We start from the raw sequence: 24,554 nt of genomic DNA, 5'->3' as shown, positions 1-24,554 counted from the left end.
TTCTTATGCTTGTTATCGTCGGGTTATGGATGTGTCATCGGTTTCCTAATGTTTCATACCAAAACGACGAGTCGTCGATAGCACGCCCATAACAAATCGATTATTCTTCGGTAAAAGTGGATAACAAATCAATAACAAGCGTAATCTTTCGAAAATGTGTCGACAACAAACCGATAAGTCGTCTAAAAGTAATCGATAACCTTTGTTATCAATAGCAAGTTAATAGAACTTCGCCATCAAATCAATAACTCGTCTATTGTTACGTTCCAATGAAGCGTGATCCCGATACGAATAAAAATTTGACATGCAAATGCAAAAACAAATTGATCCATATGAGTCACATTGTTGTTGCATTTGCATGTTAAATCTCTATCCGTATCTGGACCTTTCAGGTATATGTCGTCGATAACATACCGATAGAAATCAAAAACACGCCCATTAACATGGGTCAATTGTATGGACGAAAGTTAACCGATATCGCGCCATCGATTTTGCGATAGGATTTGGGCTCCGGAAAAAAAATTTCCACTACGCATACCCAAAAAAAAAATTTTCGAGCCTGCGAAAAAAAAATGGCTAAAGGGTAAATTTTTGGACCAACACACTCCCCAAAACCCAAAAAATATTTTTTTTTTTCAAAAAACTGTTGTAAAAACGTTGCCGGTAACAGTTTTTAAAAAAAAAAAAATATTTTTTGGGTTTTGGGGAGTGTGTTGGTCGAAAAATTGACCCTTTCGCCATTTTTTTTGCAGGCTCGAAAATTTTTTTTTTGGGTATGCGTAGTGGAACTTTTTTTTACTGAGCCCGCGCGATATCGGTTATAAATCGACCCAGTCTAACGCCCATATCTTGATACAAAAACCCTTAGCACATCTACAACAAATTGAAAACACGTCGTCCGATTTTGGTTTCGATTTCGGTTTAGGGTTTGCTTTTGACTTCTAATCTTTTCTTATTTTCTTCCCTTCTGCTGTAATCCTTCCCTTGCCTTACCTTATCTTCGCCAACATGACATTAATTATAAGCATCGTTGTCATCATTCACATTATTATCGTCATTTCTATTATACTGCTCTTTTTCATCCTCTTCTTCTGTTTTATCTCTTTACATTTATTTTCCTCTGTCGTTTCAATTTCTTTTTTATATATCATCGATCTATTCTTCTGCCTTCGTTAATTTCCCTTAACTGATTCGCTGTCTGATTTAGGTGATATCAAATCTGCCACAAACATTGCTCCCACGTTGGGCTACAGTGTTGTAACTACAATTACGCTTCAATTCTGTATTCCCTTATACAACCTACCAATCTTAAATTCTATATTCCTTCATACCGTCACCAAAAATGTTTACGAAACAAAATTTATAGTTTGCTTGACTCGAAAATAACAATTTAATTTTCAGTCCATACATTTACATAGAACGACATAATAAAACAAGATTAAATATTTCATTTTTTCTTGCAATTTATTGAATACAATTTTTACTTTCACATTTGCTACAAAAAAATTAAAAATGATTTTAAAAAATCTTTAATTAAGAGTATTTTAAATATACATACATTATAAACTTTACAAAAGACTATGCACATAAATAAAATAAATAAAACAAATTCTACTAAATAAACTACATACGTTGTACCATACATGTTAAATTCCAATTAGAATTAGCAATTGATGCAATTGGTTTATATTGTCTAATTCATTAAATAATTAGAATGAGTGTAACTAATTCCCATTAGATAATTGAAATTTTTATTCTAATGGTAAATCTAATTGCAATTAGTTGCCATTAGCAAAACAAATTGGTTTACCTTTACAATTAGAAATCTAATTGACTTCTGCTAATGCAATTAGATATTCAATTAGCTCGAATTAGAATCAATTATTTATATTTATTTACATCATTATTCGTTCACTTCAATAATTCTTTGAAAAAAATGTATTTTTATCAAAATAATTGATTCTAATTCGAGCTAATTGAATATCTAATTGCATTAGCAGAAGTCAATTAGATTTCTAATTGTAAAGGTAAACCAATTTTTTTTTGCTAATGGCAACTAATTGCAATTAGATTTACCATTAGAATAAAAATTTCAATTATCTAATGGGAATTAGTTAAACTCATTCTAATTATTTAATGAATTAGAGAATTTCGCAAATGAAGGTTAATTAGCAATCATTAGCATTATCTAATCATTACTTAACATCTATACGTTGTACGTCTCCAAAACGAACATAAATACTTAGCAAATATTATGACTATTTGCGTGCCAGAAGAGCTTAAAAAACAGAAAAATAACTTAATACATGGAACAGAGACTTTCGAACATCATTGTTTAAGCCAAAAAACAAATTTCAATTGATTAGGCACCTCTTAAATATTGCAATACATATCTACTATGTAAATTATGGTGTGTGTGTGTGTGTGTGTGCGTGGTTATAGAAATAGGGACCACTTCGCGTAGCACATCAATCCATGTCTTGTTGTAGTCTTTAGGCATTTAATTACTTCTTTTTTTTTTTTTGTTATGTTTTTTGTTTACATTTCTAAACCTTCTTAATATTTACTTTCTTTGTCTTTATTGATGCACGATTATTGTACTTTATCACCTGAAACTGAATAGAATTATATATAGAGTACATAAATGTGTATTAGAGAGAGTATTGTATATGATAATTACATAAAATATTACGTGGAACACAAAAAAGAACAAGTGAGTATGTGTGAGTGCTGCTAAAGCCGAATGTTATTTGTATACCCAGCTGTAGGTTTTAAAAAACTATTTTTTGGTCATTTTCCGTTAAGAATGCCTTTTTTGTAACCAGATACTTTTTGAAGCTGGCTACTTTTTGAAACCGTTCTTCTTTCTGAACCGGTTAAGTTTTTGAACTTGTTACTTCTTTCGAACCGGTTTGCACTTTTGAGCCGGTTTCATTGCTTAACCCGTTTAATTTCTTAAAATGTTTTATTACTTTTCGAACCGGTTACTTTTTTGAAACTTCTTTTCTTTCTCAACCCCGTATGACCTCAAAATTATACCAAAGTAATAGCGAAGTAGTCCCGCCGCGGCCCCACTGTAGGGTAAATTAGAAAAAGTTGTCTCAAAAGCAGATTTCGAGAAAAACCGGATTTTGGGAAAAATTTAAATATTAAAAACGTTTTTGGAAAAATTATTTCGCGCTTACGGTTACTTTTATGGAAGCGGTTTGTTTTCCTGAATCGATAAATTTTTGGAAACTTTTACTTTTATCGACCCCTTTTTTTGGACCGATTCATTTTTCGAAACTTCTTACTTTTTTCGAACTATTTGATTTGTTGGCTGCCGCCGTGGTGTATTGGTAGCGTGCTCCATATATCACACCGAAGATCCTGGGTTCAAGCTCCGGGCAAAGCAACATCAAACATTTCGAAACAAATTTTTTCAGTTAGAAAAAGGTTTGCTTTGCAGTGTCAGAGTCGGTGTCAAAAATCTAGGTTCCGTTCCGCCAATTTGTGGGAAAAATTGAAAGAAGCATGACGCAAATCTGAAGAGAAGCTCGGCCTAGATATCTTCGGTGGAATATCGTGGCTTGTATTTATTTATTTTCAATTTTTTGAAACTTTTTGTTTCTTTCGAAACGGCTTCTTTTCTTGACACACGAAGTTCTCTCAAAATTATACCATAGTATGCCGAAGTAGTCCCGAAACGGCGCACTTTGCAGTAAATTAGAAAAAATCTCAAAATCAAATTTCGGGAAAAATCGGATACTGGATATCGTGTTATACGATCACGTATTGAAATGCAATTTCACTCAAACGATAAATCAGAAACTGTTGAAATATTCCTAGAAATGATAATAAGTTATGAATCTAATATTTCACATATTTCCCTAATCCGATTAACCAATTCAGAGCTATTGCGATGCAAAAAATTGATTTCGATCACGGATCGTACCTATAAAGTTTTTTTTTTATATTAAAAGAAAAACTAAATATATTTTTTTGAGATGCTGAACTCCAACATGTTAAAAATGGGAATTGCTTCCGAAAAAACATGCTTTTATACTATGAATGAAGTTTAAGCTACAGCTTATACATATACTGTATGCAGACCAAATTTATATGAACGAATTTTTTATATCATAAATCCTGAAATGCACCAGAAATTAATCGAAATCGTTTTGGAAAGAATTCCTAAATTATTTAGAAACTATTTCGAAATCACTTCGAAAAAATATAAAATGGCTCCGAAATAATCCTGAAACTATACCAAACTAAATCCAAAAATAGTTTCATAATGAGCAAAAACATTATAAAACTTAATTCCAAAAATTTGCAGAGAATCAAATGTGAGAAAAAACTCGCAAATTGTTACTCTTGAACGTTTTCATAAATAATTTTTTTCTTTTATTTGTTAGAGATGCGCCCTACACTAGATTTGTTTAAAAACGACTTTTCTCAAAATTTTTTTCAATTATGCCCTGTCTCAGATATCGGTAGAAAAGTGGCTTATCATGACATTTGTTTTATAATGCCAATTTCACACAGAGGCTTAATGAAATAATAAGTTAAGTTTTCTACGATAAAGCTTTTATTGAGCTCAATCTACATACAAACATACAAAATACAAATTCTTAATTATCTCATTGTTGCTTTATTGAATGCCTAATGGAGTGAAAAATAATATCTAAAGCACCAAGCAAAACTGCTTCGGATGTTATTGTCAATGCAACAAATGGCAATCAAAAATAAATTGTTTTCAATAACGTACGAAAAATATCTAGAAACCATGGTGGAATAACCAGGTTAAGTAAGCCGTCAATTGTCTCACTCTAAATTCTTATTTGTTCTGTCATGAAATTTTTTCACCAATGTTGTCCCCGAAAAAGTGTTGTTTTTTTTGTATTTTCAGTAGTAAAATATGGTAGATTTAGTACTTTTTTACACATAAACCAGTAGGTGAATATCGATGCACCTTTGGTGGATTTAATTACAGAGATTCATCATTTGGGTATCTTTGGTGTTGGGTTCCATAAGTAAGGCCGTGTTAAACTATTACGTCCATATTGTTGATGCTTCCCTTATATATGTATGTTTAATTTTTTCCAAAAAAAAATTGAAACAGGTCTTTGTTAAGCGCTAATGAAGTTCTCGAGAAATGTTTTTGTCATTCCTGCATCACGAACACCAAAACTGTCGTATTACACCTTATTTAAATTAAATATAGTTACAAAAAATTGTAACTCACTATTGTTATTTTGCTCTAAAAACCACTAAGATAAGAGGAATGTTACAGTTATGGATTGTAATTTAGAATATATGAATCCGGAACGATCGGATGAGCATCTTCAGGTTCTAGGCCGACTGCTATTATACCCCCTGACATACATATTTAAGTAAATAATAGCTGTGCTTTTTTTACGTCTGTATATGTACATAAACGCTTACACTTTATATGGACTGCTAAGCGTTAAACTTTATCTACACTTCTGCGCAGAAAATTAGTACTCCTAAATTTCAATACGCATTATACTCAGATGCAACTGTGTGTCAATGTTTTACCTCTAGACTACGTTTATGTATTACCTATACAAATGGTGTGTGTACACTACTCCCGCAACCGATTCAGCTATAGATTATACACTATGGCCAACAGAGGTGTATTTCTCCGCTTTTCGGTACAACCCGTTCTGTAGCTGGTTATTTCACCACTGCCGCTAGATGGGTCTCCTAAACATTATCTAAGTGAGGATAAGCGCTTTGTTTTAGCTGCAAACGTAGACGCATATACGTGTAAAAAAAGCACGTCTAATAACTTGGTAACATTAGTAATATATCATGAATTCAACTGTCAAGAGCTTTTGGGGATCTTCTGATCAGGTTTGTATGATATATTAGAACAGCATATCTTTTACTTCCGACTCTCAACGACAAATCAACAGAGCAGTTGGAAAGAACAATGGATTTTTAGGGATGGAAACACATTTAAAAGTATTACGATCACTGACTGTAAAACTTTTTATCAATCCAGAAACCCATTTATGAGCGCAAAGTTACTACAGTTCAACTAAATAATGGATAACACCTCTCCTTTTATGTCCGGTTTTTCGATGAAAGCTTCAACTGCAGTTGAAGTTGAGGTCAGTTTACTTTAGACACATTATTGAATGTCAAAAGTAATATAAGCTCGGACTGATCCTGTCTAATCGCTTTTGCATTGGGACTAGGTGGCACTGATATGCTGAAAACAACAGTCTGTAATGGCTTTCGTAGCGAGGCATTTATTTTTCTACTCCTACTTATCCAAAGCGGGTAAACATTTTACCCTCTTCTGACCGTTTAAAATATATCCCTACCGTTTTAGATAGCGTACATCTTCTATCTTTTTTTATTTACTTCACCTGGTGATTCCACCATGCTGGAAACATTCAAATTTTTTTTTTTTTTTTTTGTAATATGAAGGAAATAATGATATGGCTTGTGTAAAACTAAGCACATATTCGGTTAGGTGAAGCGTCTATGAATAAATGGGCATGCATTTTGTTATAATTGTCTTTAAAGCATATTTGTTTGGGGCTGCTGACAGATGTTCGTTAATGAAGCAAGTGGCCTTGTGTGAAAAGGAAAAAATGTGACCCGGTCTATGAAAAGGTGGCTTAGGAGTCAAAAGAGAAATTGCGAGAAACAGCTGTAAGCAGCCGTTTTTTTTTAGTCATAAGCCACCTTTTCATAGACCGGGTCACAAATAACGATTTCATTAAACCAAAGGGGTCACCACCTTTAAGTTTCTGTGATATTGGTATAAATTCAATACATACTAGAACAGCTGAGTATATCAAAAAGCGAAAGGTGAAATGAAATTAACAAATATAAGCATACGAATTTAACCGACTAAAATTGCTTAGTTATAAATAAAAAAATTACTTAAATATAACTTGCAGTTAAATAATTCCGACGCTGTCATGAAACACATACAACAAAAATCTCTTTATAATAATAATAACGTAAACGCATAAGGCTATAAAAATTACCAAAAATCTCGTTATAAAATAAATTGTAATTATGGTGTATACTAACTTTGGTGAGCACACAAATACAAATTTTCAACACTTAAAAATGTGTATAGTTGGTATAATAAAGCTTTGCATAATTTAAAGCAAATATTTATATTTTAACATTTTTACAAATAATTTAGTGAATTTTGCGCGTTTGTGTGCACTAATGGTTATTTTGACTTAATTTATTTTATTTATAAATTATATTACTTAAAAGTAAGTTTGCATGCAATTTATATATGTATGTGTGCATATTGACAGTCAACAATTGAATTATGAATGTTTTCCCAGCCAGCATTTTTTGAAAATTTTGATCAAAAAATATTTAAATATCATACCCCAAGATGATTAAAAACGTTCAAATTTAAAAGCATTTTCTGTTCGAAAATTAATGAATCGTCGGGAGAAAAATGTATCTTAAATATGATTATTTTTGAATAATCATTTATGATTCCTATTTCGAAACGCTTTTTATTCATATTTATATCATTGTAAAATTGAGCTTTAATAGTTTTAGAGTAATATTTGATTGCTTTTCACAGTAATTTTCTGATCATATTCGTGACCATATTTCAATCGTTTTGGTTGAGATTTTTGAATCATTATTGAATGCGATTATCATGCAATTATTCTTCATATCTCATTCAAAATAAGATACTACATAATAATCTTATTTCATCAGGGGAATAAAGCATGCGAAAGTGAGTTATTCTAACCACAGGTAACTCGCAAACAAACTTGACCGATATACACCTGCGACTACAACATACAACATCAGCATTATCGTCTGCATCTTAATGCATACGGATACGATACGGGATGTTGAAGCTGTATCCATGTATGTCAAGATAGTTTCACTTACCTGGGGTTCAAATAGCTCACAACCTTTGTATTGTCCAATCATTATGTATTTTATGAGAAGCCGAAGGTGGAGAAATGGTTGGAGAAATCTTCGGTCACGAGCAGCATTACATTATTTTTCGTCTTGAAGAATATCTTTTGCATAAATAATAAAATTTTTATATATTTTGTCTTAGCTTCATGATTGAAAAATATGTGTATGTGAAAAAAAATAAGATTTTTAATGAAAAGTAAAATTTCAACAAGTATAAAATTCATTATTCAGTCAACAAATATATTCATAAAAGATTCAGAAATCTGAATGAAAAATGATTATAAATTTTTGATCACCTAAAGTAAACACATTTTATTCAAATATGATTCCAAAATGTGATTGAAAAACTATATTCAGTCTTTGTTCATCGAAAGATAAGCATATTTGATTATTCTTTTTGTTGCTTTTTATGAAATATTAAAATTTAATCACCAAAGGACTTCAAAAATGATTCCGAAAAGTGATCGAAAAATGATTTTCGGTTTTTGATCATCAAGAGTATTCATATTTGATTATTTCTTTTGTTCAATTGTATGATAACTCATTATTTAGTCAGAAAGAGTAATCAAATTGTATTTATATGTAGGGAAATTCAAAATTTAATCACCTAAATGCTGAGTGGGTTACGTTTACACATATTCGTTTGCAAATTGTCTTGTTTCTATCACGCATATTGAATACATGTATTAGGGCTGGGACTATCCGCATATTCGATAATGACACGGATAAAATCCGGACGGCATGGATATCCGGTTAATATTCGTTTGTGAAACTATCCGGGTATCCGGATTTATATATCATTATTTTTTATTATTTATTTTATTTATCGGCTTACATTCTGGCGCAGATTTAGAGAGAAAAGCTGCGTCCATACCATTCTCGTGAAAATGGAAAAACCGATACTGGCTCCATACGCTTGATGTCGATTCTTTGTTTTGTTGCGTTTTTTCCCAATATAAACAAACGGCACTGTTATTTTCACTTCTTTGGAAATGATCCCAAATCTTGCTGACCATTTTGGCACTCATTATTTTATTAGTTTAAATTGACGCTTTGTAAAATTGTTGATGTTTGTAGAATTGTAGCTTTTTAATTTTTGACATTAATTTAATAATCTACAAACATATTTTGTGAATAATTTTTCGATGTTTGCTTCGTTCAATTCTGATGTAAAGATATTCAACTTTTATATTCCAGTATCCGGACATACGGATATCCGGATTTCCGTTTACGTATCCGGATATCAGGATAGCCGGATTTTTTGCTTAGCTATCCGGTTATTCGAATATCCGGCTTTATAGTTGAAAAATCCGGATGCAGTTCACAGCCCTAATATGTATATGTATTAGACTGTGTCGATTTATTAACCGATATCGCGCCATCGATTTTTCGATAGGATTTGGGCTCAGGAAAAAAAGTTCCACTACGCATACCCAAAAAAATAATTTTCGAGCCTGTGAAATTTCATTTTTTTACTTTTTTCGACTTTGATTTTTAAGGTTTTTTTCATGACCTACTAAAAAAATTTTCATTTGATTGTAAAATTTTCATGTATACCCTGTCCGATAACAGTTCTTTGAAAAAAAAAAAAAAAAATATGTATACATACAATATATACAACTTTTTAGCGTACATTTTTGGTCTTACAGGGTATACATATGAAAATTTTTTTAGTAGGTCCGGAAACAACCTTAAAAATCAAAGTCGAAAAAAGTAAAAAAAAAATGAAATTTCGCAGGCTCGAAAATTATTTTTTTTTTTGGGTATGCGTAGTGGAACTTTTTTTCCTGAGCCCAAATCCTATCGAAAAATCGATGGCGAGATAACGTTTCACTTTCGTCCACACAAATCGACCCAGTCTAATGTATATGCTAAATTTAACAAAAACAAATTAAAATCTTATACTTTTCCTATGTGCTATTTACTATAGCACCATAAAACTTTTCTACAATGTACACTTATGCATAAATAGTATATGTATATACCAATTTGTAATTGTTTCTTAACCTCATAAATATGTATGTATGAATTTCTAAATCGCGCAGTGTATTTGCAGATTTACTATGAAGAAATGTTGTTTCTGTTGCAATACTTATTTAATGTGCAAAATTAAAACGTGATACAGTTTTATGACAAATCCAACGCACAACTTGCCTCAAACGTTCCGAAATCCACGTAAAAATTGCACCTGCGTGACGTAACTTTAATGCATAGTGCTTGATGTGATCTGTAAAATGTATAGATGATTTAAATTACCAATATAATTTAAATTTAAGTAACTTGATGGCAAAGGACTTGTTACGAATATATATTCCAGATTTGATAACAAAAACTCTTAAGAGGCTAATCTTATAACTTTAAACTAACAATTATTATATATTTGTATATACGAACGATCTCGGGAACGGCTCAACCGATTTAAATGAAATTTGGCACAGAGATAATGTATCACCTTGTAAGACTTTCTACCTTGGTGTTGCCACTCAGAATGTTTCACAAGGATGCCACCTATTCGAAATTTGAAAAAAATTCCATGATATATGCCGATATGGGTATCAAACGAAAGGTATTTCACCCCGCATTACAATAGGGACATTTTTGAGTAGGGTTGCCATTCAGGTTGCCACCTATTCGAAATGAAAAAAAAAATTGCATGAGATATGCCGATATGGGTATCAAACGCAAGGTATTTCACTCCGCATTACAATAGGGACATTTTTGAGTAGGGTTGCCATCTATTCGAAATTAAAAAAAAAATGCATGAGATATGCCGAGTGTTTGATATGCTTTTGAAATCTATTTTTAAGGAAATCAAATATTGGTAAGTAAAATTATATAATATATGTACATATAAAAAAGTAGAGTTTGATTAATGATGACATGTAGAACAAAGTATGTTATGCGGCATACTCGAAGATTGCCGAGCAAAGCTCGGTCGCCCAGGTACTATATACTTATGTAAGATGAAATCATATTTTCTTAGTCCGAAGACAATTCATAAAAAGTAAGAAAGTGTAAGTTTGGGTGAAACCGAATATTACATACCCAGTTGTGAACTTGAAATGCTGTTTTTGTTTGCTTTGTGTGGTTAATAGTGTTCTAAGGCTGCGCAATATTACATATACGGTTCTATTCTGAACTCATTTTCGTTCAAAATCAGCAAAAAGGATACAGAGGCCACCACTAATGAACTTGAGCGGGTAAAAATGCAGTTTTCCTGCAGATATGGGAATTCCTTTACAAAAACTGTTTATTTTAAAATAAAGATATAACAGAACAGTTTTCACAAAATAGAAACAATCTGGAAAATCTTTCCAAATGATCTCGAGCAGAAGGTTTAATGTGGTCATGTTAATAGTTCCCGAGATGGTCGCGCTAGAACCATAATTGCTTTGTTAGCGGAACGTACCGGATCTATATCCGGCAAAGGACCATCAAGATCAATAACAATCTACAATACCTTGGGGGAGTGTCTTTATCGTCTATACAGCAACAACAGCAACAAAGTTTCGGAAAAAACGTGAAGGGGATCCGAAATTTACGGAAAAACAGTTCCAGAATGATTATGAAAATATCCTAAAAACATCCGAAATGATTTTGATAACGACCCTATTATGTTCCCGCACACAGCTCACGTTAGCAAAATTGCTTAGACTTCGCTCTCTACATGACCCAGATACGAAATTTCAATTGTTTTGGCTTAGACTCAGAGTTATCCATATTAAACAAGTAAAGGTGTGTAAGTTAGGGTGTAACCGAACATTATATACTCAGCGTGAGCTTCAATTGTACACTTCATTTCAGATAAATTACTTTTCTACATAACACGTGGCACCGCCCGTTTAAAAGAAAAATTTCTCCCCATTTCCTCTTACAATAAAACTTGATTCAAAACTTTTTTGCTAAGTTATAGCTTATGATTCGTCTTCGACCCTTTTAAACTTGTTTTATATCTAAGTTGCCGTGATCTTAAACCGATCCCGTCCATTTTTACTAGAAATATTTTCTGCTATAAGGAAAATATGTGTACCCAATTTCGTTACGATATGTAAATTTTTCTTCGAGTTATGGCTCCCGAAGCATAGAAAATTGCTTATTCATAAAAGGGGCGGCGCTACGCCCATTTTTTAAAATGTGAAGTTTTTGCTATTTATTGTTATAAATCCACTTGGGAAATGAAATGCCATTGATATAAAGCTCTTTTTGCAAAGATATACCTTATTTTATTCGTCAACGACCCGTTTAAAAATCTTTTATATAAAAGTGGGCGTGGTCCTTAACCGATTTCGTTAATTTTTCTTCCAAGCATTCATTATAGTAAAGGCAACCTCTCTGCCGAATTTTTGAACGATAGGTTTAACGATTTTTGGTTTAAAAATAAAATAAATGTAAAGCGCGATAGCCTCCGAAGAGATTTTAGGCAGAGCTTCTCTTCCAATTTGCGTCGTGCTCCTTTTTAATTTTTCCTACAAATTGGCGGGACGGGACCTACATGTTTTATGCCGACTACGAACGCCACCTGCGAGGCAGATGAGTTTTCACTGAGAGCTTTTCATGGCAGCAATACACTCGGAGTGCTTGCCAAACACTGCCGAGGGGCGACCCCGCTTAGAAAAATGTTCTTCTAATTGAAAAACCTTATTTCTAAAATTTTGATGTTGCATTCGGTGTGGTAGGCGGAGCACGCTACCATCACACCACGGTGGCCGCCTTGATTTATGATTAATAATATTTGTAAAATTGATTTTATCACAAGTGGGCGGTGCCACGCCCATTTAAAAAAAAAAATTCAAATTTGTATCAAGAGTCTCAATATCAGTCCACAAGTCAAATTTCAACACTCTAGGTGTATTATTTACTAAATAATTAGGTTTTTTGTGTTTTCCAAAATGTTATATATGTATATAAAAAGTGGGTGTTGTCATCATCCGATTTCGCTCATTTTCAATAACAATTTCTTCTGGGTCCAGATAAGCTCGTGTACCAAATTTGATGAAGGTATCTCAATATTTACTCAAGTTATTGTGTTAACGGACAGACGGACGGATGGACGGACGGACATGGCTCAATCAAATTTTTTTTCGATATTGATGATTTTGATATATGGAAGTTTATATCTATATCGATTCCTTTATACCTGTACAACCAACCGTTACAATCAAAGTTAATATACTCTGTGTGCAAAGCACGCTGAGTATAAAAACTGTTTCTGCATTCCGCCCAGCCGTTCTGCAGTGGCAAAGGCAAACATTGACATAACTTATAAGATTCAATATCTATAATTGGCTTTATTTTCAAACTTTTACCTAGTAAACTCCATGGCTGATGACCGCCATTGATGTATGTTACATATGTAAAACCATCCTTCCCCTTCCCCCGTATGTTGTAATAGTATGGGAGAAAGGAATGAAGATGAAACCTGAAAATATTTATTTTTTAATATAAAATATCAATCAAAATTATAATAAATATAATTTCTGTTAAAATAAAAATAGTAATTTGAATTCTTTTATTACCTTCGTTTCTCGTAAAATAGTATGGCAGGCTGATTTGTGGTTAACACATGTAGAAAAATTGCTTTCACCGTGTACCTTTCGGCGGTGGTCAAATGATTCAGTAACGAGTCTAATAGCAATGAACCAATGCCATTACGACGATGCTTTCGATGCACACCTAACGACAATATATAACCGATTTCAGCATTACGTCCCATTGAATCGGGTAAAATTCCTTTGTCCTGCAAGTACAAGTACACAAAAATATATAAACAAAACAATAACAAATAGATGTATCATATCACAAATAGATACCTCTTTGTTTAAATTTCTGTATGGTTTAATTTCAGCAACAATTAAACCAATAATTGCCAAATTGTAAACCGCCGCCAGCGCGAAGAAACGCGTACTTGATGTTATATCTTCGTACCATGATAATGGATAGTCAATTGGAAACCAATCTTGACATAATGTTTTCACCTGAAATTATGGAAATTAACATACTTAAAACTTGAATAGTAGTTCTTTTCACATATAAAGTGAACTAAACAATGAAATGACAGTAACAAAACTTTTTATATATTTTAGTGAATGCTTCCTAAGGTTGTTTAATTGAAATTGTTTTGTATGTTTAATGGTGTTTTCAGTTTTAATTAATTTTTAAAAATTTTGGAGTTTAACACCGGCTAATAGTATCTGACCACCGCTGTGGTGTGGTGGTAGCGTGCTCTGCTTACCACACCGCATTTCCTGGGTTCGAGCCCGTGGCACAGCAATTCAATTTGACCTTCGGCAGTGAATTGATAAACACTCTTGAGTGTATTTCTGCCAATGAAAAGCTTCTCAGTGAAAAGTCATCTACCTTGTAGGTGCCGTTCGGAGTCGGCGTAAAAAATGCAGGTCCCGTCGCGACAATTTGTATGAAAAGTAAAAGGAGCACGAAAGAAACCAACATTTACTGGCAATAAATCTAGTACTGAAATGAAAAAGATTTTAAATAAAAATGTGATAAAAAAATTTTAGGGACTACCTTTATATAAATGGATCAAAAAAGAGAAGGTAATTTTTCCTTTAATACAAACATAGTCTTGTTGAATTTTGACTGAAAAACTTTAACAATCTCTTATAAAAGAATTTTGGGATTTAAAACTATAAAGGAGGGTAGGAGTGACGGCGAAGGTCGTCATGGTGCGAGGGACGCGACAGGTGCGGAGAGTGCTCCGAAGCAGGTCGCCGCCAGCCGGGAAGCTCCCGGCGGGTCAAAAGGGCTGATCAGACGGATCAGCGCAGGGGTTTGGTTTCAAACCCCGTAGGTACGGGTAGTTCGGGTAGTGGAGGGGTGTCGAAACCGACACCCAATGCAGGCCCATATGGGGCTGTGACAGGGAAAGGCAGAGGTCCGGCGAATGCGACGGACCAGCCCAGTACTAGTAAGGAAGCCCTGTCGCGAGGAGCTTTCCCAACGGGAGCCCTGGGGTCGAAGCCTGCCGGGAAAGGTAGGCGATCGACGCCGCGTAGGAAAGCTCTGGGTGATCGGCGCCTAGCTGAGAAGATCTTGGAGCGCTACGGCGGAAGGGATGCAGCTCAGATGTCTGAGAAGCATTCCCGGACGCTGGAGAGGGCCAGGAGCGTCGTAGCTTGCGACGACCACACACCGGTGTCGAACGACGCGGGTGAGCAGCAGGGTTTGGGGGCTATGAAGCGGCAAAGGTCGGATGAGCGGAATGCCTCAACGACAAAAAGGGCCCGAGGATGTGGGGACGCAATTTCGTTTAGCGAAATCGCTAAACGAGCGGGCTTCATCACCCTCGGGGTCCTGGATAGGAGTAGGGAGGATGGTGCCATCTCACGAGAAGAGTGGCCGTGGGTCGCCAGCGCCATATCAGCGGCCTATATGACCGCTGTTATGGAGAGCCCAGGTACGCGGCCATGCTTCGAATACTCGGGGTGGTACCATGGTTTTAGACTGATTACTTGTGCTGACGAGCGGTCGGCCTGTATCTTTAAGAAAATAATTTCTTTGGTTGGGGAGGTCTGGAGGGGAGCCAGACTCGAGGCCGTGGAACGGAGGGATCTCCCCCTTCGACCGAGGGCTCGGGTGTGGTTGCCTGCCGGGCCATCTCAGCCGGAGAAAATACTTGAATTAATGCGTTACTGCAACCCGAACCTTCCGACGCATAACTGGAGGGTCCTCAGAGTAGAGGAGGCTGTTGGGCCACGTCGGCAAGTGCTGATTCCACTAAACGCAGAGTCCACCGGTCCTCTCTCTGACACGGGGGGGTTATCTCCTATGGCCTCGAGCGTGTGGTTCTCAAAATCTACCACGCCGATTCCAAGGGAGATGGTTCCTCTCCCACAGAGACTGTTCGGGAGGTGGAGCCGTCCGCAGGGGAGCCAGTATCCATGGTTGTGGATGCTGACTCCGCTAATTTGGACAGCGAAAGCACTATTGACGTCCCGTCAATAGCGGGATCTGTCATCAGTGCTAGTCGTCTGGCTGATAGGGCCGAGGAGAAGCTCCTAGCCTCCGAGGGCGAATCATCGATGGCGGGATCCGTCATCAGTGTAAGTCGTCTGTTGGGGGGGAGGAGGATCTCCTAGTCTCCGAGGGCGAAGCCGCCAAGGATGGGGTGCAGAAGAAGAAGGGTGGTGTTGATGGAAATCCGTCAAATCAATCTTCAGCATTCTGAGGCGGCTTCCGCAAACTTGTTGCTCTGTCTTGAGAAAGGCGGAGTGGATATAGTCCTTGTCCAGGAGCCGTGGCTGAGTAGTAACGGCGGAAAAATTTCTGGATTAAGGACGGGAAAATTCAACACCTTGGTGCATGGGGATGCAGGTAGGCCTAGATCCTGTGTGCTTATTAAAAAGGAATTTAAAGCTTTTATTCTCTCTAATTTCAGCAATGCTGACGTAACCACGGTCTGCCTCGAGCGAGGCAGTAACGAATTGTGGGTGGTCTCAGCGTATATGCCCCATGGGGACGTAACGGGACCATCGCCTGTGATACTGGGCGAAATCACCGCTGAAGCAAGGCGGAGAGGTGTTGGCGTAATCATAGGTGCCGATGCTAATGCACACCATAGCATATGGAGGAGCTCGGATACGAACACCAGAGGTGAGTCTTTATTTACTTTTATTGTAGATGAGGGACTTTGTATATGTAATAGGGGGAATGACCCGACTTTTATTACTGCGGTAAGGGAGGAGGTCCTGGACCTCACCCTGGTTAGCAGAGAACTGGAAGATCGGATATCTGGATGGAGGGTTCTCAACGAGCACTCTTTCTCTGATCACCGATATGTTCAGTAATCGGTGATTGAAGAACGTCCCGGCAAAATATCTTGTAGGAACCCTAAAAGTACCAACTGGGACTTGTATTGTAGGAAGTTGGGAGAGCTATTGCCTGAGGCGCCTATCGTTGGTTCGGACCTGTCCGAATCTGAAATAGACGGTCTAGTGGAAAACTTCTCCCTGGCAAGCAATAGCGCCTTTCAACAGTCCTGCCCACTGAAAACTTACAGGGGGAAGAGCAAGCCGCCCTGGTGGTCTGATTCCCTTGACGACCTAAGAGCGTCCAGTAGGCGGCTCTTTAACAGAGCCAGGAGGAGTAAACTACCCTCGGACTGGGAGCTCTATAAGGTGAGTCTGGGGATTTATAAATATGAAATATGGTTAGCCAAGCGAGATTTATGGCGAAGCTTCTGCGAAAACGTAGAGGGCTGCAATGAATCCGCGAGGCTTAGAAAAATACTCTCTAGGAATCCCGCCCCTCGGGGGTATCTGAGAGATGATGGTGGGGGCTGATCGATGAGTAGCGAGGAGTCCCTGAGACTTTTACTGGGCAATCATTTTCCCGATGTCCCAGTTGCGCAGGGATCTTCGCTTGCGTGGTCGGCGGTTGCTGGCCATGCAGAAATGCCTGCCATCCCACTACGGGAAAGTCAAATATCCTGGGCTATAAATTCGTTCAAGCCCTATAAGTCACCCGGTCCGGATGGCATCATTCCTGCGCAACTTCAAAGGTCTTTAGGGATTTCCTGCCGCTGGTTGGCCATCATCTACACTAACTGCCTCAGGCTTAACTATATCCCTAAGTCGTGGCACACGGTTAGGGTCATCTTCATTCCGAAGGCCGGCAGGAGCTCTCATGTGTCACCTAAGGATTTCAGGCCAATCAGTCTCTCGTCGTTTCTTCTTAAGACGTTTGAGCGGCTGATTGACCTGTACCTACGAGAAAGGATACCTGGGGGGTTACTGTCGGCTTCACAGCATGCGTACTGCAAAGGCAGATCGACGGAAACGGCTCTCCATTCGATTGTAAAGCAAATAGAGGGGTCTCTAGAACATAAAGAGTATGCTCTGGGTGCCTTTCTAGACATCGAGGGGGCTTTTAACAATGTCTTACCGGGGGCAATCGAAAGAGCTCTGGTGGGTTTAGGAGTCGAAGCGGCTCTGGTTGAATTTATTAGCAAACTTCTATGCGGCAGAATTGTCGCAGCGGAGTGGGGAGGAGCCATAATAAGGAGGAAGGTGTGCAGGGGCACGCCACAGGGGGTGTCCTATCTCCTCTGCTCTGGGTTGTGGTAGTCAACGAGCTTCTTGTGGAGCTGGAAGCCAATGGTTGTCGGGTGGTTGCCTATGCAGATGACCTCGCTATCCTAGTCAGGGGCAAATTTCTGGGCACCCTGCGCGATGTTCTGCAGGGATACCTGGATACTGTGGCTAGGTGGGCTGAATCATGTGGATTGGCGGTCAACCCGGGAAAAACAGAATTGCTTCTTTTTACAAGGAGATATAAGATACCCGACTTCAGAACTCCTTCGATTGGAGGGGTACTGTTGGTACTTACTGACAGGGTTAAATATTTGGGAATTGTTCTGGACAAGAAGCTGTCCTGGAGGCCCAATGTGGAAGATAGGGATAGAGTGGAGAAGAGGAATTATCTGGGGCATGGGACCGGTTAACTTGTTCACGGATGGGTCGAAGTTGGATGGAAAGGTTTGCTGGGGGGTCTTTTGTCAAGAGCTAAATGTAAGCCGCAAGTTTAAGTTGGCTGATCACTGCAGTGTATTCCAAGTGGAAGTTGCTGCGATTAAGAATGCGGTGGATGAAATGCTATCCAGCGCTACTACGGTTAGGGAATTTAACATCTACTCTGATAGCCAAGCGGCTATAAAGGCCTTGAGCTCAACTACAGTGCGATCGAGGGTGGTCTGGGAGTGCCTGACCTCACTTGCGATTGCATCGAATTATTTTACAATTAAGATTATCTGGGTCCCGCGCCATAGTGATATTCCGGGTAACTGTCAAGCGGATCTCTTAGCCCGAATTGGTACAACTGAACCGGATGAAGATGGCTGTAGGGATTTCGGGATTCCGCTAGCCACCTGTGGATTGCTCTTCCATAGCTGGGCCTCGAGTCAGCTCAGCAAACGTTGGGCGGACACTACGTCTTGTAGGATATCAAGATCTTTCTGGCCGAAAGTGGATGGCAGGAGGTCTGCTGAAATAATTGGGTTCACTAAGGCTCACCTATCAATGGTCATTGGGGTTTTGACAGGGCACTGTCCCATGGGTATCCATGCGGTACGTCTCAATATATTGGAAACTCCATCCTGCTGCAGCTGTATGGAGGATGATGAGGTGGAATCACCAAATCACTTTATGCTTGACTGCCCAGCTTTTGCCAGAACTAGACGAAAGTATTTCGGTCGTGACTCACTTGGATCTCCCGAGGAGCTATCCAAGGTTGAGATCGGGATCATTCGGAACTTTATCGTTGCTACCCAACGATTCTCTAAGTAGTTATATCTACGTCACCGTTAGTTTAGTTTATTATATGTGGTATCACAACGGACCGTTATGTTGTCCAAGTGAGCTTCCTCTATCAGGGAAGCTAACACCCAACCTAACCTAACCTAACTATAAAGGTGGAGCGCAATCTTTCAATTTAAGGCAAACCATGTACTTGGGATTAACTAATTTATTATTTAAAATTTAAACATGCGCTCTACCTTTATAATTTTAAATCCCAAAATTCTTTTACAAGAGCTATTGTTAAAGTTTTTCAGTGAAAATTCAACAAGACTATGTTTGTATTAAAAGAAAAATTGCCTTCTATTTTTTGGTCCATTTATATAAAGGTAGTCCTAAAATTTTTTAGTCATCTTTTTATTTTCAATTTTTTAGTACTACCTACAAAAAGGCAATTGCAACTTTGATTAGTAATTTAAGTAATTCCTAAGTAATTCCTAACGCCGTTCTTTGGCGTTGCTCGAAAGTACTACGTCTATATCTATATTTAGCTTAGGTGACTGTAGAAAGATGTGTGTGTGCTACATATAAATCGGTGAATTATTATAGCTGTTCGATGTTCTTGATATTGGAGGAGCGGGTGAGTTGGACAAAGACGATGAATGTGGTGAATGATTCTTGTTGGCGCTTATTCTCATAATTGGCGAAGCCGGATAGTGCAAAGCAATCGTTGTTGGTGAATATGATCAAAATTGTTGGGGAAGTAAGTTCAACACAATTGATGATGTGGTGAATTTTCATTGCTGGTGAATGTGCATCATAACAAGAGAATTCCACCTCGTTTGTCAGCTACTTAATTTGCACAGCTGAAAATCGTGGTGAACTTCGCATACGCCTGAAACTCTAAAAGAATCGTGGAGAAAGTCGCGTACGCCTAAAAGTATGCAAGGATGTGCATTGAGTTGGACCTTCAACGAGGTGGAATTGTACAACGCCTGCAACACTCAGGAGGCTAGCCATGAAGGTATGGCCTAATCTTCTAAATAGTTCGACTTGTGCGTTACGTAGCTCAAATTTTTTGATCAAACATTGCACTCTCACCGAGTTTTAAACTATATTTCAGGTTTCAAGTCTCTAGATATCCAGGAAGTTAGTTAAAAATCGATTGCAAGATTCCCAATTTAAAACTAGTTTTCTGAATATCTCGATCTATGAGCCACCTAGCGGAATTTTTTGATAAAATATTGCATTGTCACCGGGTTCTGACTTACGGCCCAAGTTTCATGTCTCTAGCTCATCGGGAAGTTACTCGAAAATCGATCGCAAGATTCCCCCCGTTTTTAAAGGATTTGCAGTTATCTTGACTAGCGCGCCACTTAGTGGAACTTTTTTTCTACAAATTGTATTGTCACCAGGCCTCTAACTAAGTGCCAAGTTTCAAGTCTCTAGATCAACGGGAAGTTACTTAAAAATGAATTGAAAGATTCCCAAATTAAAATTTGTTTTTTACTATCTCGATCCGCGTGCCACCTAGCGGAACTTTGTTTTCTATAACTTGTATTGGCACTGGGTATCGGACTATGTGCTAAGTTACAAGTCTCTAGGTAACCGGGAAGTTAGTTAAAAATGGATTGAAAGATTCCAAAATTAAAATTAATTTTCCTAATATCTCGATCCATGCGCCACCTAGCGGAATTTTTTGCATAAAATATTGCATTGTCACCGTGTTCTTACTTATGGCTCAAGCTTCATATCTCCAGCTCACCGGCAAGTTACTCAAAAATCGATTGCAAGATTCCTCTCGTTTTTCACGGATTTGTAGTTATCTCACTTAGCGCGCCACCTAGCGGAATTGTGTTTTCTGTAAATTGTATTGTCACCAAGCCTCGAACTGTGTGCCAAGTTTCAAGTCTCTAGGTCAGCGGGAAGTTACTTAAAAATGAATTGAAAGATTCCCAAATTAAAATTTGTTTTTTACTATCTCGATCCGCGTGCCACCTAGCGAATTTTTTTGGATCAAATGTTGCATTGTCACCGGGTTCTGACCCACGGCACAAGTTTCACGTCTCTATCTCACCGGCAAGTTACTCAAAAAGTGATCGCAAGATACCCCTCGTTTTTCAGGGATTTGTAGTAATCTCAATTAGCACTCCACCTAGCGGAACTTTGTTTTCTATAACTTGTATTGGCACCGGGTCTCGGACTATGTGCTAAGTTACAAGTCTCTAGGTAACCGGGAAGTTAGTTAAAAATGGATTGAAAGATTCCCAAATCAAAACTAATTTTCTTAATATCTTGATCCATGCGCCACCTAGCGAAATTTTTTTGATCAAATATTGCATTGTCACCGGGTTCTAACTCACGGCCCAAGTTTCAGGTCTCTAGCTCACCGGGAAGTTACTTAAAAATCGATCGCAAGATTCCCCTGCGTTTTTTCAGGGATTTTCGTTTATCTCGATTCGTCTGCCACCTGGCGGCATTTTGTTTTCCACGAATTGTAGTGCCATCGACTCGCAAACTATGCGCTAAGTTTGAAGTCTCTGCATCACCGAGAAGTTAGTTAAAAGTCGATCGCAAAATTTCCATTTTAAAATTAATTAATTATAATGAAAATAATATTGGTGAGACTGAATTAGATGATAATGAGTCCCAAATTCATGATTCAGATTTTAGTGATGAGATAAATTTTTTAAACTAAATTCGCTCCTGCCATACATTACTAAAAAAATGGTGAATGAACAGGAGCTTCGTTTCTTAATTGATACTGGTACATCGAAAAGCTATATTAAAAATTTGTCATTTCTTCGTGGAGTTAAATTAATAAAACATCCGTTTAGATTAAAATCAATAAATGGAGTCAATTTAATAAATCAAAAGTGTCTGGTTAATTTACTTGATCATACTTCAACGTTTTGATTGCTTGAAACATTAAACACGTTTGACGATATTATAGGATATGACTTTTTAAGAGAAATTGATGCGAAAATTTATACAGAAAGTGGATATTTGTGTTATCGAAATGGTAGAGTTGCAATTGAACAGCTTAATTGTAATCAAGTTAACCTGATTACGATAACAGAAGATTCAGTTCCGGAACATGTACGTAATCATTTCAGAGAAATGATAAATAATAATATTAATGCTGTTATGGTCCGCTTGGGATAGTCACCTTTGGAACCCACCTAGTGGCTAGTGATGGCAAAGACATGGTTCCATGGCATGTTGATCGAAATGAACACTAGAGGTCGCCACGGCCGCGAAAATGATGATCGCTAAGTAAGAACCATGCTGTTTCCGGGAAATAGAGAGAAAAAAGAAATCTAGTTCGGAAAAAAGAGAGTAAAAGGCGCGGTCCTGATTAGCTAACAAAAAAAAAACGTGGTCAGACAGTTCACTAAATTAGTGGAAAACATCTGAATTCTCAATTTAATTCTAATAAGAGAATAATAAATGTAATATACACCAAAATCGATCATAGTGGGAGGCGCAGATGTGTGTGAATACAACCGAAGCGAGAATATGCTACATAAAGTAGGAAAAATGGAAAATTAAGATATCTGCCATACATTTTCTGAGTGTGTAATGATATCTTGAGAAAAGAGCCAAGTCAACTTCGAAGACGAAGGTGGTGGTGGCGGCCATTAAAGAATTCGGGAGACATGTTTATTCGCTGGGAATTGTCCAAAACAGGAACGTAGTTAGCAGGGAGGAGTGGTGGTATATGTAACACAGTTGGATTACATCGCTCACGGAAATATCTGGCTGCAATTTATTGACTCCGGAAGAAGAAGAAGAAAAATTAAATTATTTTAAAGGGGCTCATTTTGTATTAAAATTTTATCTTACAGCTTACCTCTTATTGAAAACGTGCCGAATCAACTTTTGAAGCAAGGCAAGCCTTAAGAAAGTACAGGGAAGAAATACTGAGCGCTTAAGATCCTATTAAAGATGTTTACCATACATACTGTATGGTGTGGTATTTAGAAAATGAATAGTGAACATGCAACAGCAAAACCAACTCCTGGTGAGTCAGCAAAAGCAACAATTACTGTAGCAACAGCCAATGAATTGAATCGGCAGTATCAGCAACGCGACTACAAGCGCAACCACTACCAAAGGCCCCAACCACCATCGCGGTGCCCGCAGTAACCACTTCGACCGCGCAACCACAACCGCAACCCCATCGGCGCCGCCAACCAAGCGCGCCCACACCACCAACAGCCACCACCAGTACGGCTAGACAGAGCGCAACAACCACCAACAGTACCAACACAGCGCGCCCAAGACCGCGCTCCACAACCACCAACCGCGACAACTTAACCAGCGGCAGGAACGTCACCAGTAATCATGCCAGCAGAGGCCCACGGTATGTACTCTGGCCGGCTATGTAAGTACCAGACACCGGGTGAGTCGCCGCCAAGTATTTAGTAGCATACACAGTAGACATTTGACACAAGTAAATTAACATAAACCGAAAAATGAAATCAGAAAGAGACCACTAGGATATATAAGTGTACTTAAGCATTTAAGTAAAATTGTTTTGTGTGAATTTTAGTACTTAAGGCGGGTTTTTTTTCCCTTCGCGAATTTGTTTGCACATACGTAAGAATAGTACATACATATAAATTTGATGCACATTGGCGCGTGTGGATTCATTTAGTGCACCACAGCCTAGTTCCCTTGGAGCTCAGTTGCAGCTGAGTTTAGTATTTAGATGCAATCCTTTTGCATTATTCTACGTAGTAGGATAGATGAAATACAATTTTTCTTTTTATAAAACCTTGCTGAATCTGAGAAATCGAACATAGCTTATACAAAATCATATGTATGTATGCATGTATGTATTAGACAAGAATAAACACTATTTTATATTTTTGCTTTTAACTCGCTTTGCATTTAACTCGCTGCATATTCATGTAAAAGAAATATCGGATGTGCAGATCATAATGATTTGCTAGAACAAATATTCGGCACCAGAACAGAATGCGCATTATCATTCATGCGATTAGCAAATATCGAAAACTTTATATACATAATGAATTCGAATAACTAGCACTCATTTTTTTCCAACAAATTATAATAATTAATACAAGCTTTTAGTATGCGAATTTTTTTTTTGATGTTGCGTCACTATCACGACAAATCCAATTTTACTGTGAAACTATGTAAAGAACAAAAAAACTTTGGACATGCATATAATTTAAACAAATAAATAATAGACCAACTAGAGAAAAAAAACCATTCCACGAGATCGGCGAGGTCTTCGTAAAAATTTTTTTTTTCCAACATTAGCTTTTTCGGTAATGGTTCCGAAAGTTTTTTCTGAACCTTTAACGAAGTTTTGTTCTGAACACTTTCGAACTTTTAACGAAAATA

The 24,554-nt window shown here is 37.4% G+C and overlaps 1 protein-coding gene across 9 annotated transcripts in view; it reads right to left on the bottom strand.

The window, feature by feature from the left end:
- Positions 1–1,443: 1,443 nt before the first annotated feature.
- Positions 1,444–24,554, bottom strand: part of Naa60 (N-alpha-acetyltransferase 60) — a 43,853-nt gene continuing 20,742 nt past the window's right edge. For 2 of the 9 annotated variants that reach the window (XM_067789829.1, XM_067789836.1), the window contains 6 exons: positions 13,740–13,904; positions 13,446–13,666; positions 13,236–13,348; positions 10,077–10,156; positions 7,011–8,030; positions 1,444–2,615 (listed from right to left, as the gene is read on the bottom strand). In XM_067789829.1, coding sequence (XP_067645930.1) covers positions 7,947–8,030; positions 10,077–10,156; positions 13,236–13,348; positions 13,446–13,666; positions 13,740–13,904 — 663 coding nt within the window. In that variant the 3' untranslated portion in view covers positions 1,444–2,615; positions 7,011–7,946. Of the gene's footprint in view, positions 2,616–7,010; positions 8,031–9,936; positions 10,157–13,235; positions 13,349–13,445; positions 13,667–13,739; positions 13,905–24,554 lie in introns of all 9 variants that reach the window. The other 7 variants (XM_067789832.1, XM_067789830.1, XM_067789831.1 and 4 more) reach the window with 7 other exon arrangements.

This window comes from Eurosta solidaginis, chromosome 5 (genome assembly GCF_040869045.1).
Source record: "Eurosta solidaginis isolate ZX-2024a chromosome 5, ASM4086904v1, whole genome shotgun sequence".
NCBI classification, from domain to species: Eukaryota; Metazoa; Arthropoda; class Insecta; order Diptera; family Tephritidae; genus Eurosta; species Eurosta solidaginis.
Note: the sequence above shows the minus strand (reverse complement) of the source record. Positions and strands in the feature narration are given on the sequence as shown.